The sequence below is a fragment of the Syngnathus scovelli genome, chromosome 8 (genome assembly GCF_024217435.2).
Source record: "Syngnathus scovelli strain Florida chromosome 8, RoL_Ssco_1.2, whole genome shotgun sequence".
Classification (NCBI taxonomy): domain Eukaryota; kingdom Metazoa; phylum Chordata; class Actinopteri; order Syngnathiformes; family Syngnathidae; genus Syngnathus; species Syngnathus scovelli.
Window position 1 is genome coordinate 13190863 of NC_090854.1, and position 14638 is coordinate 13205500.

Sequence of the window (14638 nt, forward strand, 5' to 3'; positions counted from 1 at the left end):
GTTTGTTTTTGTTTTAATGAGTGCAGTCCTCGTATATGTACAGAGGGAACAAAGCAACCCACAAGAGTACAAATATTTGATCAGTCATGAAGTCCAAATATTGAATCTGTTATCATATGTTAGCTGGCAGGCAAGACCACTTCTGGTTCTCACTGAGAGGGTAATCAAATTGTGTCCACAGATGCATCTTTTGCGCCAAGATCAATCTATTTTCGGCTCAAGGGTGATTTTGTACTCACTGAAAGAAGAGAAGGGACAACCACGTGTGTCAAACTTTTTAACCATGCCTACTGTTGCAGCAGCTGTTTGTCTGCAAAGTGTGTGACGTAACACTTGCCCACTACTGGACAGTTGGATGTCTGCATGGTCTAATAATAATTTTATGACACCTAGATTTTTTTTTTTCCATGTGCTCAGAGAACAGTAAAATGAAACATGATGAGTATTAGAGCCATATGCTTTCAACAACACGTGGGTGCCTCTTTTTCCCAATTGGACAAAATGCGACCAACGCCTTTTAGTGAGGAACCTATGGGAGCGTCGCTTGAACCGGTCCGGCTTCTTTCGAGCAGGCTCGAAAATCCCGCCTACTCGCAAGTCTACTCATGATGCATAATTGAGCTGCTGTGCTTCAAATGCAAACACGGGACTTGGGAGCAGCAGGGTTATCATTTTTCACTCACAAGGGAGAGAAAACACAGCTATGGATCCACTCGTGGGTGCTATTGATCAGGGCACGAGCTCAACGAGGTTTCTGGTAAGTGACGTGGCAGCGTGGCAGCATGTTCATGTTTTGGTTTGTGACAACGATACATACCTCATAATTATCTCGGCATAGTTTTAAAAGTAGCAATTATAATGTATTATAGCATACTGTTTGCATATAGCAACAGTAAAGTTCAACAAATGAAATCAGATTTTTTTTCCCAAATAAATAAAAAATAGAAATATCAAGAAAATAGTAATGATGACACTAAAAAGTTACATGATCAAAAAAATACTGAAGAGAAAAGGGCTTTAATCTTTTTTTACACTTTGTTTTAAAAATTTAAGATCTTTTATTTTGTCCACAGCTCTTTGCCTTTGAAAGGTTTGTTTAAATGTACTTTTAATTATGTGAAGCACATTGTGTTACCTTTTGTATTAAACTTATTATTTAGCTAAAGGTACCTTGCTGTGTCTTTAAATAAACAAATATAAACTTGAATAATGAGGTCCTAAAACTGGGTAAAATGTGTCGAAGCTTTAATGAAAAAAAGCAAAATAATAATAATCCTACTGACTGCAGGACCTGTTTGCTTTTACCTTGGACCGGCTCCGGATTCAAGTCTAGAGTAGATACTCGTTTTCTCAATATATACAATTATACAGTGTAGCGTGTGTATAAAATGTAATAAAAATAATGTGACATAAAATATCATACAATATGATAAATAGGTCAATTTATGCTGCTTCAATTCTTGACTGAGAATTTTCATCAGCATGCAAATTTAAATCACTCGTTGCCTCAATGACTAGCTTGCAGTGCAAGTATTGTATCGGCTTCGCCGTGTTTGTTTGAATGATTTTCATTCCTTTTGTCAGATTTTAAGTGATGAAATCCTTGCAATTCCTATCAGTTGTATGTTGAAGTGTGATGCTATCACCTGTCAAAAATTAACTTTTCATCTGTGGTGTTGGAGGTCTTTTTATAACCTTTGTGGTCCCCCCTGTCCTACTTTTTGCATGGTTTGGAACATAAATAGGCAATTAGTGGCCTACAAGCTGCATGCGGCCTATACCTGCACTCGGAGTGACCCTCAACTAATTTTTGACAATGTTGTAATAACAGTGTTCACCACTAGATGGCAGACATTGTTTAAGCTTGCCTCCAACCCAATTTCTCCGATATGAAAAAAAAAAAGACAATCTTGTTGTGTCTGTCTATCACTCTCCCAAACTTACCGAACTTGTGAAACCATCGCTCTACATAGGCCTTCCAAAATAATTCAATAATTTAGTCTCTTAAACTACTACTAGGATTTCCCGAACAATACTCAGGTTAGGGCTGTCTTAACTAGCCTTGGTGTATGAACTGATGGAGCCTTCTTGATTGAGAGGAGAAATGGTTTCCAAGACAACCAGAACAGTACAGCTACCATTGAGTCAATGCCCTGAGAAGAAATTCTGATTAAAGATCATATACAAGGTTCCGCAAGGGTCTATTCTTGGAGTTTGTCTATTCAACATCACAAAATGTTTTGTCACACTTCAGCAAAGTTGCAGATGACTATGGTCACCACATGACTTAAACGGAAATGACTATTTTATGATGATGATGTTGTAAACAAACACCCTACTGTAAAGTTGAGTCATATACACTTGAAAAATATTGCATTTTTCTAACAATTAATACTATCCTGTACTCCATACCTCCAATTTATACGATTTATCTGACAAAATATGACTTCTGTGATCAAATGATATTGACATTACTTTGCATAAGTGACCAATTCCCTCACCCACCTGAATTCTATGTTAAAGTTCATCTGATGACACAAGAAGTTAAACTTTAACTTACCTGGTTGTTTTTGGACTAAAGTTTAACATACCTGGTTGTATTTCGACTCATTGCAAGACTTAAATGAAAATAAGCAAATCACAGACACCCTTGCTGTGTTTAGAAAGATATAAAACACACAAATATTTGAATAACTAATTATTTTGCTACTTTTCATTTTGTTTGTGAAAATATTTTTGATGTTTTTTTTTTCTAATCTGCTTTTTCACAGGTCTTTAATGCCAAGACAGCTCAATTAATCCTTCACCACCAAGTAGAAATCAACCAAAGTTTTCCAAAGGAGGGGTGCGTTTTAAATATTCATAATATTACTTAACTATGATTTGCATATCCACGGGTCTACTGGACATCAAAAGTATAATTTACATAAACTCCATTGTTTGTGCCAAGGATAAATTCATCTTCTATCCTCTTGGTTTCTTCATGTTAAGGGATTTGTTAGAAATCTTATTTCATGTCAACATATTGAGATGTTTTGTATTATTTTTACCAGGTGGGTGGAGGAAGATCCCAGGGAAATAATACAGTCAGTCTATGAATGTATTGAGAAAACATGTGAGAAACTTAGCCAGCGCAACATTGATATTGGCAACATAAAAGGTGGGTCAAAGTGCTTCCACTACTGCATACTGTGTCAAACTCAAGGCCCGGGGGCCAGATGCGGCCCACCATATCATTTTTTGTGGCCCGCAAAGACAGATTTGACTTTTGTGTCATTACTAAAATTACAAATTGTTTTTAAAAATTGCAATTGATCTTTTTAGAATATTTGAACAGTTCTTACTAGTCTCTGATTTCAAAACGAGTCCTTCATCACTTTGTTTTGTAGCCTATAGTGTATTTTGGAAACGTTGACAATCATAATGGCTCTCCGAGGGAAACTATGACTACGATACGGCTTGTGACAAAAACAAGTTTCTCACCCCTGCAAACCTCAATTTTTGAGACCTGAGTTTTGTTATTGACAATGATCATGTTTCATCAGCGGTGGGTGTGACCAATCAGAGAGAGACAACCCTAGTTTGGGACAAGCACACTGGAGAACCTCTCTATAATGCCATTGGTGAGTTTGCAAAGTATTATAGTCATAGTCTGTTATGTGTTATATTGCTGAGTACTACATTGGTCCTCAAAAACATGACTTCATCAAGCACTTCACCAACATGGATGCTCCAAGAACCTCTGCTGTTGCTGTTAGAAATAGATTACACTGAATTGTATAGTCCATCTGGATTAATGAAAACGAACAAAATAAGTCAGTGAAATAATTTTTTTGACATTCTGACTCTTTAGTTTGGCTAGACCTTCGCACACAGTCCACAGTGGAGCGGCTCATCGATAAATCACCAGGCAAAAATAAGAATCACCTCAGGGTAAGTGTAGCCATCGTTGTGTTTTCACTCAACATTTCCTTAAAGTTGAGTAACTCTAGGCTAGAATTTCTTTACTACTCTCAAACGTTGCTTTTTTGATTTCTCCATTTTCGAAATATCTTCAACAGCATAAGACCGGCCTTCCCATCAGCACCTACTTTAGTGCTGTGAAGCTACGTTGGCTGCTGGATAACGTTGAAACGGTGCGACGGGCTGTGCAAAGCGGCCGCGCCATCTTTGGCACGGTGGACTCCTGGATCATCTGGGTACGACGCCCGCGTAGTAATAGTGTCTTTTTGTACGTGGTCGATCAGGGATAAGGAAATTGATGCTCGATGGTACAAGTTTTTTTTTTGGGCTTCTCAGTGCCTGACAGGTGGCAGGAATGGAGGAATCCACTGCACAGATGTTTCTAATGCCAGTCGCACCATGCTCTTCAACATTCACACTATGGACTGGGATCATGAGCTCTGCAGGTAATGACACGCGCGCACATCACGCACTGACATAACATTTGTAATATACTAACATGTGCAAACTTTTCTAAAGAGCCTAAGGCAATTTATAAAAAAAAAAAACCCCACACATTTCCTGTTTTGCTGCTTTTAGTTACTTTGATATTCCAATGGAACTTCTCCCCAAAGTCAAAAGCTCCTCTGAAATATACGGCTGGATGGTAAGTTGTTATTTATAAGATTTCACACAGAAAAATTAATTGATGAATGCAATGTGAAATGGTGTTTTCTTATGAACAAAAGCATATTCACACTCAATCTGTAACAAGCTCGATGCACCGTGTAATTTAATTTACGTCGTAAGTGAACTCTAAGGCATTGTTTGTTTGCTTATTTTGGAGTTAACTATTTTATCATTTTCAAAAAATATACATCATTTAGCCCAAAATAAGTGTGTGTAGTGTATATTAATGGAAACCCAAGTTTGACAATATTTGAAATGAAAATGTGAGACACACACTTACTTACCTACTCATGTCTTCTCACCAGAAAACAACCAGCCTTGAAGGAGTTCCAATCTCCGGGGTAAAACTTTTCTTATTTAGTAAAAGAGGAGAAAAAACATTATTCTTTCATTTAAATATTATATTTAAATATGATATTAATATGCAAATCATATTTTTTTAATTTGGATTAAAAGTAATTTTATTACCCATAAATGTTTAATATATTAAATACATCATTTTATTACATTTTGATTTATTTTGTTGGTATTAAATTTCCATATCAATACTATATTGTATGTCTGACAAAATGTTGAGCCAACACGTTAATGGCGACATTGTTATTATTAGTGTCTTGGTGACCAGTCGGCGGCCCTGGTGGGTCAGATGTGCTTGGAGGACGGCCAGACCAAAAACACGTACTGTACATCACTCACAACTTCACCTTTTTTTGTATCTCACAATTATCACTGATTCATTGGATATCTTTTTATCGTCACATTGAGGTATGGGACGGGTTGCTTCATGCTCCAAAACACAGGGAACAAGGTATGTTATAACAGGACGTAGCTTACTGAAGATGTTTTGTCATCATTCTTTTTCTGTGTTGCAATTTTGCTAGCCTGTGATGTCAGAGCACGGCCTGCTGACCACAGTTGCCTACAAACTGGGAACAGATCAGCCTCCTTGCTATGCGCTCGAGGTTTGTGAGTAGTTTGAATATTTTGCACGTATTTATTACATAAAGCCATTACTCATTTCACCCTGACAGGGCTCAGTGGCCATTGCTGGGGCAGTCGTTCGATGGCTCAAGGACAATATGGGCATAATACAATCCTCCGCAGAGATTGGTATGTTGCTTGAAAAGCCACAAGCACATTAAAAACTACATTGAATGACAGCCGTCTTTTTTTTTTTTTATATCGTCACTCTCATTTCAGAGAAGTTAGCTGCCTCAGCAGGGACATCTTACGGCTGTTATTTTGTGCCTGCTTTCTCCGGGCTCTATGCCCCATATTGGGAGCCCAGTGCACGAGGGTGAGATATGCAGTCCTGAATGATCAGAAAATACAAAAAGATTTTCCCCTTCTTTCACAAACATAAAAATTGGTCTGGGACTTTGGTGTAATTGTGCTGAGTCGCTCTTTCTCTCTCCTGTAGCATCATCTGTGGCCTCACACAGTTCACCAACAAGAGCCATTTGGCTTTTGCTGCTCTTGAGGCTGTTTGCTTTCAAACCAGAGAGGTAGTCAAAAGCTCTATTAAACTTTCTTGTCAGATTTAGGGCCCTTTCCAGCATCCCGCTGGTGGAGTAAAACAAAATCTAAAATTGTGGATTACTTTTATTTGGCCAGATCCTCGATGCAATGAATATGGACAGTGGTGTTCCTCTGGTGCAGCTGCAAGTGGATGGAGGCATGACTGCTAACAGATTGCTGATGCAGCTCCAGGCTGACATCCTTGGCGTATCTGTAGGTATGTTTTTCCTCATATTTAAAATTGTTCTCCATTTAAAATATTCACAAAAAATTAAACTTAATTAAAAAGAAAATTCAGCTGATCGTGTGTGTATTCATTTTTGTCATGGTGGTCCAGTGAAACCTTCCATGTCAGAGACAACAGCTCTAGGAGCCGCCATGGCAGCAGGAGCTGCAGAGGGTGTCAAAGTATGGAGCCTGAGCCCAAGTGATCTTCCTCACATCACTTCTGAGAAATACGAGCCTCAGATCAATCCTGACGGTAAGAAAGCAAAACCTGTGAGCATCTTTGCAGCACGTGGCTCACCTTACATGTGTAATCTTCTCAGAGAGTGAGTTCCGCTTTGCTCGCTGGAAGAAGGCTGTCCAACGATCCATGAACTGGGAGACGACAGAGCCAGCAGGCCGCGGTGACAACGGTATGGCATCTTTTGTCCTGAATGTGGAGCAATCTTAAGTGTGACTCTTTTTGATTCTTGAGGCTTCACCTTGGCTCTCTTACTGCCAGGTTTAGCCAAGGAGGTGAACAGCATCCCTTGGGGGCTCTCTCCTTCACCTCCCTCTGTCAGAGTGGACCTCTAAAGGTCCGGCATTCGTTGCTGCTTTTATTCTTTGGGCAAATATTTTGGGTGTCTCCAGGTACCTGAAGTCTTTCAACACTTAAGCGTAAAAAATCTAAATGGGTGTGATGCACCCAATCTCTAATTATGAAGCATATTAAAAGTTGAATGAACCTACAAAGATTCTGACTGATGTGTTGCATAGTAGAACACTGCTGAATGCATCTGTCAGATTCCAAATCATTTTCAAATACTTTGATCACTCATTCATCTTTTTGTTCCTAACCCCCAGATAACCAGCAGAGACGTTCGATGGGAATAAAGGTGCTAGATGCAGCCACCTCAGAGCTGTCACATGACTCATCAGCGGACAATTGCCAGCTGGAATGAAGAGTGGAAGCTGTGGAGCAATGAGAAGGTTTCTCTTTTATTTGGAATAAGAGAACACTTCAAATAATACATAAAGTATTTTCTAGGCATGGTTATGACAGGGTTGGAGGGTGGAGCACATTTGGAGGATTGATGGGCTATGGTAGATATTCCAAGGTGAACGTTTATTTAAAATTGAATCAGGAATGTTGAGTGTAACAAATAGAAAATCGTACAATGGTATTTGTATGCAGCATATCTGCAACTTTTCAGTTTCCCTGTGCAATTGATTGACAAGAACCTTTTTTCATCAGATAGAATGAATTCCAGATTACTGTATTAAATGTTTTTCTAAACTTTTTTTTATTTTTTAACTCGGGGCTTCCACATGATCTCAAATAAGTAAAACAAAGTCATTCACTATGCAAGGTCATGTGAGATTTTGTATTTAAATCCAACATGTATGCACTAAAGTTTTGTGGACAAATATAATTAGTCAAGCAAACATGGTGTGGATATATATATCTATAAAACATCCAGGAAATAGCCACAAAATACAATTCCTACAAATTAGGAAAGAGAAAGAACCTTGAGAGCTATTTTTTCTGATACTCTGTCAAGGGACCAGTCCGGGCATTCTGATAACCCAATTAACGAGAGAACTGCCTTGCGTCATTCCGTCCTTTGTTGACATGCTTGAAGATTTTGGCCTTGTGCACGTTCTTGGATTTCTGGTAACCAAAGCCACCACCGCCGCCTCGCTTTTGCAGCTTTGCACCTTTGCAGCCATGGACGTCTGAGAAAAAGTTGGGTTAAGGCAAAAGAAAAAAAAAACTGGTTGAATCATTTTACAATGCTCTACTTTTTCCTCAAGAAGTGGTGTGGTGTAAAATTATTTCAAGAGGAGAGAATTCTAAATTTGTAAAAGATTGTACTCGCATTATTTGACAGAAAAGGATACTGAGATCAACGTAGGGCGGGACTTTGAATCCAAACGACATCGCCACCATGGGGAGGTTGAGTGTGTTGACGCTGTAGATCTGCTTGAGCGAGTGCGAGTCGTAAGCCCTCACATACGACTTGTAGGCCTCTTGGGCTGACTTGTGGAGGTAGTAGTTCTTCTCAATCAGTTTCTCCAACTAAGGCAATTTTCACTGACGTCAAGAACATTTCACCTCAGCTGCTGAAGTAAAGCACTAGATTGCTTACCTGGGACTGGATATCTGAGATTTTACTCCAGGAAAATTCAAACTCACTCAAGGGGACCTGGAGAGCACAGAACGCTGTTACTCTGGTCGGCGCACGAACCATGCCACGAGCATGGAGGCAACTTGAAATATTTACCTTGGCCTGCTTGAGGAAGCGCAGGAATCCAAGCTCCTCCGGTCGCAGAATTAGTAGTGCGTGGCCTATGCCGTTGATGCCTCGAGCTGTTCTGCCCACTCTGTGGATGTATTCCTGTGGGCGGGAGGTTAAGTTTGTAGAAGCTTCATGAGGCTAGAAAGGAAAAACTAATCACTGACAATGGGTTTGCTGAGTCGAGATGGTAACAATGCAGTGGTCTAAATTCAGGTTGCTTAATGTTTGTCTTTGTTTAGCTAGGCTTATTCAAAATGGGCACAGTGTCATAGCCATCACGAGACCTTGGGGTCATCTGGCGGGTCATATTGGACGATCCAATCCACCTCCGGGATATCCAGGCCTCGAGCCGCTACGTCAGTGCAGAGCAAAATGCCAGAGTCTGCATTGCAGAATTGGAAGAAGGTGGTGGTGCGTTTTGTCTGCTTTTGCTTGCCCTAAAACGATGAAGAACCCGGTTTCTTGACAGGTCTGCTACGACAGATAACACAAGTGGGACTGACAATTTATGTCACGGCTTACATGAATGGCCATGACGGGGAGGTCGATATAGTTGAGGAGCTCATAGTGGAATTTGACAGACATGCAGGAAGAGAAGAAGACCATGAGTTTCTTCTTGCGGTTCTTCTTCAGGAAGGTGAAGAGCAACAAGAAGCGCTTCTCCGATGGACATACGACATAGCCCTGCGATAAGAGGGGACAATCGTGAAGAGAGAGCCTGACCACATCAGACGCCGTGCCATCAACATACCTGCTCCAAACCATCGACAGTGGCAGTGTCCTTGTTGTCATCCACCCCAACATAGAGCGGCTCTTTCTTCAGAGAAATACGAGCCAAGTCCTCCACCTTGCGCGTCTGTGTTGCTGAAAACAGCATGGTCTGTCTTTTCTCTACAGAAAAGACACACCAACTCTCATTTACGCTGATTTTGACAAAAAAAACTTAGTGTTATAGACATTAGAAACATTGATTAGCATAAGGAACTACAAAAGAATAGACACTAGAAACCAGGAAAAAAAATCCAACACATACTAGGGAGAAGCTTTATGATCTGCTTCAGTTCTTCCTCGAAGCCCACCTCCAAGATGCGATCAGCTTCATCAATAATCAAACACTGCAAGTTCTTGTACATGAAGCCGGGTGTGTTCTAAGGATACAAATGCGCGGAAAGGGTCGCATCAGTTTTACACAAATGAGGGAAATTATAAAGTGACAAAACATGACTGCCCCCCTAAAAAATAGACACAAGAATGAATAGAAGGATGGCAACTTTTAGGAGCATATCAGCGCAAACAAATGGTTTTAGTCGTACAACACTTTTAAAATGAAAGATATTATTGTACAGATGGAGCTCAGCTCACCTGGAGGTGATCCAGAAGCCGGCCTGGTGTTGCCACTAAGATGTTGATACCATTGGCCAGTTTTTGGGCCTCTGCTGATCGATTGCTGCCTCCCATAATCAGGCCATAGGTATGCACGTGGTGGGTCATCAGTTCTTTGAGCACACCGTACGTCTGCATTGCCAACTCGCGCGTCGGAGAAAGAATCACCACACCGGTCCCTGATAGCAAGAAGGCAGACAAAAACAACTTATGGCACTATGACCAAAAGAGACAAATAGGGTCCCCCGAGTAAAACCCGGAGAAAAATCAACATCTTTTCAATCTTCCTTCTTAAACAATGGATGAGGTGAACAATCATTACCATTTCTGGGCATGAATTTAAGTTTGTAGATGAGCTCTATGGATGGGATTAGGAAGGCCAGGGTTTTACCACTCCCCGTCTTGGCAGCAGCCAGCACATCTCTGTCCAACAAAACAAACATAATCAACAACGTTAATAATAGCTGCAATTTATTTGAATACAGTAAGTGACATCATTTCTACACACATCTTAAAACTTCAAACGAATGACCACAAATCGGATGCCCACCTTCCATCCAGCAGAGGACGAATGCTTTTGTGCTGGATGTCAGTCATGTTTTCGAAGCCCATCTCCTTCACTCCTTTCAGCGTGTTTTCACTCACCAGTTCAGCGAGAGAAGCAAAAGACGTGTCCTCAAATGCTCCTGGACAGAAAGGCCAAAAGATTAGAATTGCAATTATATTTTAATAATCTGATTGAGTAATTGAAAAAAAAAAAGACAGATGAATTGATGTTTAAACCACTATTTAGTTGCAGTGTGACATTTAACAATAAAATGTGTACTTGGGGTTAGTCTTATCAGAGGAAGCATGGGTGACTCCTCTCATTTCCAAGACAACCACAATTGTTTATGTATGCCTTGGTTGACACCCGTATCATGATGGAAACATTGAAAGGGCAACACATAGGCAATCGTATTCACAAGCATGATAAACGTTAACAAGCGGATGAATGGGAAATGATAATTACCTGTCAAGCCAAATGGTAATTCGGGAACATCTTCTTTCTCACCATCCTCCTCATGTGGGTTGACGGGTTCCTCCTCTTTCTCCATCTCACAGCCATCTTTTTCACCATTAACTTTGAGCACAGTTTTGGGCTTTTTCTCAGCTAAGAAAAAGATATCAATTTGAGAAATGACATTAATGACGCATTGTTTACAAGGTGGTTCCCTACAGCTTCAGAATTGTGTTACCTGGTGATTCAGGTTCTTCCTCTTCCTTCATCTCACAGCCATCATTCTCACCATTAACTTGGTGTACAGTTTTGGGCTTTTTCTCAGCTAAGAAAAAGATATCGATTTGAGAAATGACAGTAATGACGCATTGTTTACGCAGTGGTTCATTACAGCTTCAGAGTTGTGTTACCTGGTGATTCAGGCGCGAGAGGCGGTTTTCGTTTCTTTTTCTTCTGCTTTCCAGCGCTTCTCTGTGCACTAGTTTCATTGTCAACTGGCTCATCGCCCTGCTTCTGCTGTTCTTGGATGAGTTTGGCTTTGGTCTTGCACGCTTCTTGAGTGGATTTCTCATCCACTCCCTCTGACTTCACTGTGATAAATCGAATCGTAATATGAACTTCAAACAGTTTTGATGGACTTACTTATTGTTGATGTAGCCTACTTGTTTACAGGACGCAAACAATGATGCAACAAAATGCATTAAGGGCAATTACAGGATCATTTACAAGAGACTTTTTCAGATGTTTATTTGCTGAAACATAATTAGAAATCATGCTGCGAGAAGCTAACGACGCTAAGGAAGCTAACAGTCGTCGTCGAGAAAAGAAACATTACACTTTGACGATCGCTACTTACCAGACTCCTCCTCCACGGCGCACTTCTTGAGTAGCTTGCGCTCTCTGTTTTTTTCATTTCTTTTCTGTATTTTCTTACGGAGAATTTTCATCTGTAAATCGGCCATGTTGACGACTGAATCACACGTGTAAGCGGACTGGACGGGAGTCAGGACCCTATTTTAGGAGCAACCTGAAAGTTGCCTGAATGAAAATGTCAAGGACCCCACAAGGTGTTAAGCAAAATGCCCTATAGAAATACTAAAAATGTGTTTAAAATGATCATACAACTTAACAAATTAAATTTTAACTAGCAATTCATGCACACAAAGACAGGTGACATTTATCAATTTTATTGTTATGTCAGAGAAATGTCTATATAATTATAATTTCGTTTGATTTGGCATCCTGAAGAATCAGAAATGTTGTAAAATGATTCTAATGATTTGAATGAATAACACACTAAAACATAAAAATTCCTTTTAAATCATAAATGCCTGGTTAAGAAATACAGGTGTAAAATGTTCTGGAATAATGATGGATTCTAGCTATGGCAATCAAAAGGAACATCAATTTATGCTTAGTTAATATATTCGGACAGTCTAATAATCATGAGCAAATATATTGCTGTTTCACTGTACTAAATTTACAAACCTAAAAACCTTGTAAAATATTTGGGAAAATAAAAACATAGCCTCCCCTTTGAACACAATATATTTTATTTTTAAACAAAATATTAAATATTTATATAAAAAAAAACATGTATCACGTTAAGTTTCAATAAATAAATAAATATCATTTGTGTTTTAACTGTGTGTAGACATATTAATAAGAGCAAACAATGTGCCTCGTGTACTCAACTCTGACATTCCGTCAAAAAAGAAAAGAGCAGCATATTACCAGTGACGGCCAATATTAGCAGTTATTAAAATCTTGACTATTTAAAAGTATGGTAAACCATTAATCCGGTAACCGGCCTATGCCTAGTCTAAAATGATTACCTCGTTTGGCCATTCACTGGCAATATTAAGTCATCACCAATCACGTCAGCTTCGGATCAGTAATACGCACAATCTTTACCATGATTTGTTGAATACCAGTGATTCACGCACACTGAAGGAAATGTCACAGAACAGTAAGTGTCTCATCCTCTGTCTTAACCATGTGCGGATCTATTTCTAATTTGATCTCTGAAGCCTGAATCATAGCCTGAGGGATGTTTCCATTAATCCCCTCAAGCACCTGACCTGTTTGTTTCCTGCAAAACCTCCTTATGTGCTTTACAGGTCCCCTGTTCTTTCTCTTGAACACCTTCTGCAAGCAAGTTGGAGGCCTTGAGGAGCTTGGTAGTTGTGTATTTTCTCCTGGCTGCAGTGAGGGCACTGGATTGCGTCTTTGCATGTCCTCCTCCACTGCTTTGAACACCAGGTCAGTAATATCTCGGCGAAGTCGGATAAGCACCATGTTGTCTTTAATCTGACGCATATCTGCCAGCATGACGTTGACAAACTGGTTTAATACGTCGTGATTTGATAGATTTGCTGGTAACTGTTCAGGAACATCAGGTGAGCTTTTGTCATCATGAGGTTCAAAACTCAAGGACATAGTCTCTGCTAGATGAGGTTGTGTATTTGCACAGTAAGAAGAAGGGTTTGAGGTGGATGCCTCAGATGGAAATTCCTCATTTGGATCTTGCCCAGCCTCATCATCATCCAATGGGCTCCCAAATGTGCTTGTACCTGTCTCATGATCATTACTCCCCTCAGTCTCAACCTCTGCCTCATCATCCTCATGCTCATCGGACTTGTCCTCCTGCAACAAAGTCGCATGGAAAATCACAATCAACTAACATTTGCAGACATTTATTTTGCAGATGGGTTTACACTTACCGGAAAGGAATCACCTCGTCTTCGCACAATGTAAGGTCTCAGAAAATCTAGTTTCTCTCTCAGCATCCTTTGCTGAAAAGTATTGACCCTCTCTGGGTGCCATAACACCCTTCCATACTGAGTCCGCAGAGATCGTGATCTTCTCACAACATCGCATACTGGTGTGAATAAGGAATAATCAGACATGGTAGATATTAAGTCTATATGTTAATCAGGACAAAAACTAACATCAAATTGTCACTCATACCAGACTTCCCCAGCAACAAGGCGCACTCGGACCACAGCTTTGTCTTCATGTCCCTGTCGTAGAAAGACTCCAGCGAGGAATTAAACAAACATTCGTGCCTTTTCCAGAAATCTATTAGTACGTTATCCCTTTTGGCGCCCCAGTGTGGCCCCCGAATTTGACCACGAAAATGTGCCATAGCTTTTCGTTATTTATGAAACTGTGGCGCCTGCTTCCCCTCGGATGGATAACGATCCGCTTTCTTTCGTTTGCCTTCGTGATGGAAGACAAATGCTGCCACCTGCTGGTGTGGAGCGAGGACAATAAACATAAACAATCATGTATTGGAAGTTATTTATTGTTGTGCACAATGTGCGAATTATTTAAAAATACTATTTAGTGGTTACATAACAAGACAATCTCAAACAATTACATAAAATGACAAAACACCCTAAATTTATGCCACGCAGGACACACGTAAGTGTACTACTACAACACAGAGGAAATGCTGACAAATTAAAAAAAAAAAAAGAAAAAAAGAACATTAAGAGCCTGTTTGAAAGGAGCCCCAAGGTGATGCTTTCTCTTTAAGGTGATGGACAGACTGATTTGCTTTCCTTGCATTTTGCTTCACTCGTCGGGCCCCCGC

The 14638-nt window shown here is 40.0% G+C and overlaps 3 protein-coding genes across 5 annotated transcripts; 1 reads left to right on the top strand and 2 right to left on the bottom strand.

The window, feature by feature from the left end:
• The first annotated feature begins 554 nt into the window (after nt 1–554).
• Nucleotides 555–7803, top strand: LOC125973789 (glycerol kinase-like). Of its 3 annotated transcripts, none has more exons than XR_007483301.2 (20): nt 555–757; nt 2772–2845; nt 3054–3160; nt 3546–3623; nt 3854–3933; nt 4062–4199; nt 4300–4409; nt 4543–4609; nt 4938–4973; nt 5243–5310; nt 5398–5440; nt 5514–5594; nt 5664–5742; nt 5833–5929; nt 6053–6137; nt 6247–6367; nt 6488–6631; nt 6699–6788; nt 6878–7008; nt 7222–7803. XR_007483301.2 is itself a non-coding variant. In XM_049728264.2 (20 exons), the coding sequence occupies exons 1-19, from the start codon at nt 704–706 to the stop codon at nt 6949–6951; spliced, it is 1626 nt and encodes a 541-aa protein (XP_049584221.1). In that variant the 5' UTR covers nt 556–703; the 3' UTR covers nt 6952–6953; nt 7222–7803. The 3 variants fall into 3 exon arrangements, 2 of the variants coding, with proteins under 2 accessions (XP_049584221.1, XP_049584220.1); XM_049728264.2 differs by having other exon boundaries at nt 556–757; nt 6878–6953; XM_049728263.2 differs by lacking the exon at nt 6878–7008 and having other exon boundaries at nt 556–757.
• On the bottom strand, nt 7331–12065 carry ddx18 (DEAD (Asp-Glu-Ala-Asp) box polypeptide 18). Its single transcript, XM_049728258.1, has 15 exons — nt 11897–12065; nt 11451–11630; nt 11279–11365; nt 11053–11193; nt 10591–10726; nt 10363–10463; nt 10020–10219; nt 9691–9805; nt 9409–9548; nt 9180–9341; nt 8942–9094; nt 8643–8756; nt 8508–8564; nt 8260–8437; nt 7331–8094 (listed from the first exon to the last, which is right to left on the bottom strand). Exons 1-15 carry the CDS (start codon nt 12000–12002, stop codon nt 7949–7951), a joined length of 2016 nt encoding a protein of 671 aa, XP_049584215.1. The 5' UTR covers nt 12003–12065; the 3' UTR covers nt 7331–7948.
• A 510-nt stretch (nt 12066–12575) lies between these two features.
• wu:fb74b10 (uncharacterized) lies at nt 12576–14282 on the bottom strand. Its single transcript, XM_049728268.2, has 3 exons — nt 14011–14282; nt 13764–13921; nt 12576–13686 (listed from the first exon to the last, which is right to left on the bottom strand). Exons 1-3 carry the CDS (start codon nt 14186–14188, stop codon nt 13000–13002), a joined length of 1023 nt encoding a protein of 340 aa, XP_049584225.1. The 5' UTR covers nt 14189–14282; the 3' UTR covers nt 12576–12999.
• Nucleotides 14283–14638: the final 356 nt, after the last annotated feature.

What these genes read in the sequence shown, in the direction of transcription:
- LOC125973789 (XM_049728263.2), top strand. Translation starts at nt 704, where the DNA reads ATGGATCCACTCGTGGGTGCTATTGATCAGGGCACGAGCTCAACGAGG. An exon ending in CAAAGTTTTCCAAAGGAGGG is followed by an intron (nt 2,846 to 3,053) that starts GTGCGTTTTAAA and finishes TATTTTTACCAG; the next exon opens with GTGGGTGGAGGAAGATCCCA. An exon ending in CTGAAATATACGGCTGGATG is followed by an intron (nt 4,610 to 4,937) that starts GTAAGTTGTTAT and finishes TCTTCTCACCAG; the next exon opens with AAAACAACCAGCCTTGAAGG.
- ddx18 (XM_049728258.1), bottom strand. Translation starts at nt 12,002, where the DNA reads ATGGCCGATTTACAGATGAAAATTCTCCGTAAGAAAATACAGAAAAGA. An exon ending in GGAAGAACCTGAATCACCAG is followed by an intron (nt 11,194 to 11,278) that starts GTAACACAATTC and finishes TCTTTTTCTTAG; the next exon opens with CTGAGAAAAAGCCCAAAACT. An exon ending in CGTCCTCTGCTGGATGGAAG is followed by an intron (nt 10,464 to 10,590) that starts GTGGGCATCCGA and finishes TTTGTTGGACAG; the next exon opens with AGATGTGCTGGCTGCTGCCA.
- wu:fb74b10 (XM_049728268.2), bottom strand. Translation starts at nt 14,188, where the DNA reads ATGGCACATTTTCGTGGTCAAATTCGGGGGCCACACTGGGGCGCCAAA. An exon ending in CTTGTTGCTGGGGAAGTCTG is followed by an intron (nt 13,922 to 14,010) that starts GTATGAGTGACA and finishes TATTCACACCAG; the next exon opens with TATGCGATGTTGTGAGAAGA. An exon ending in GACGAGGTGATTCCTTTCCG is followed by an intron (nt 13,687 to 13,763) that starts GTAAGTGTAAAC and finishes ACTTTGTTGCAG; the next exon opens with GAGGACAAGTCCGATGAGCA.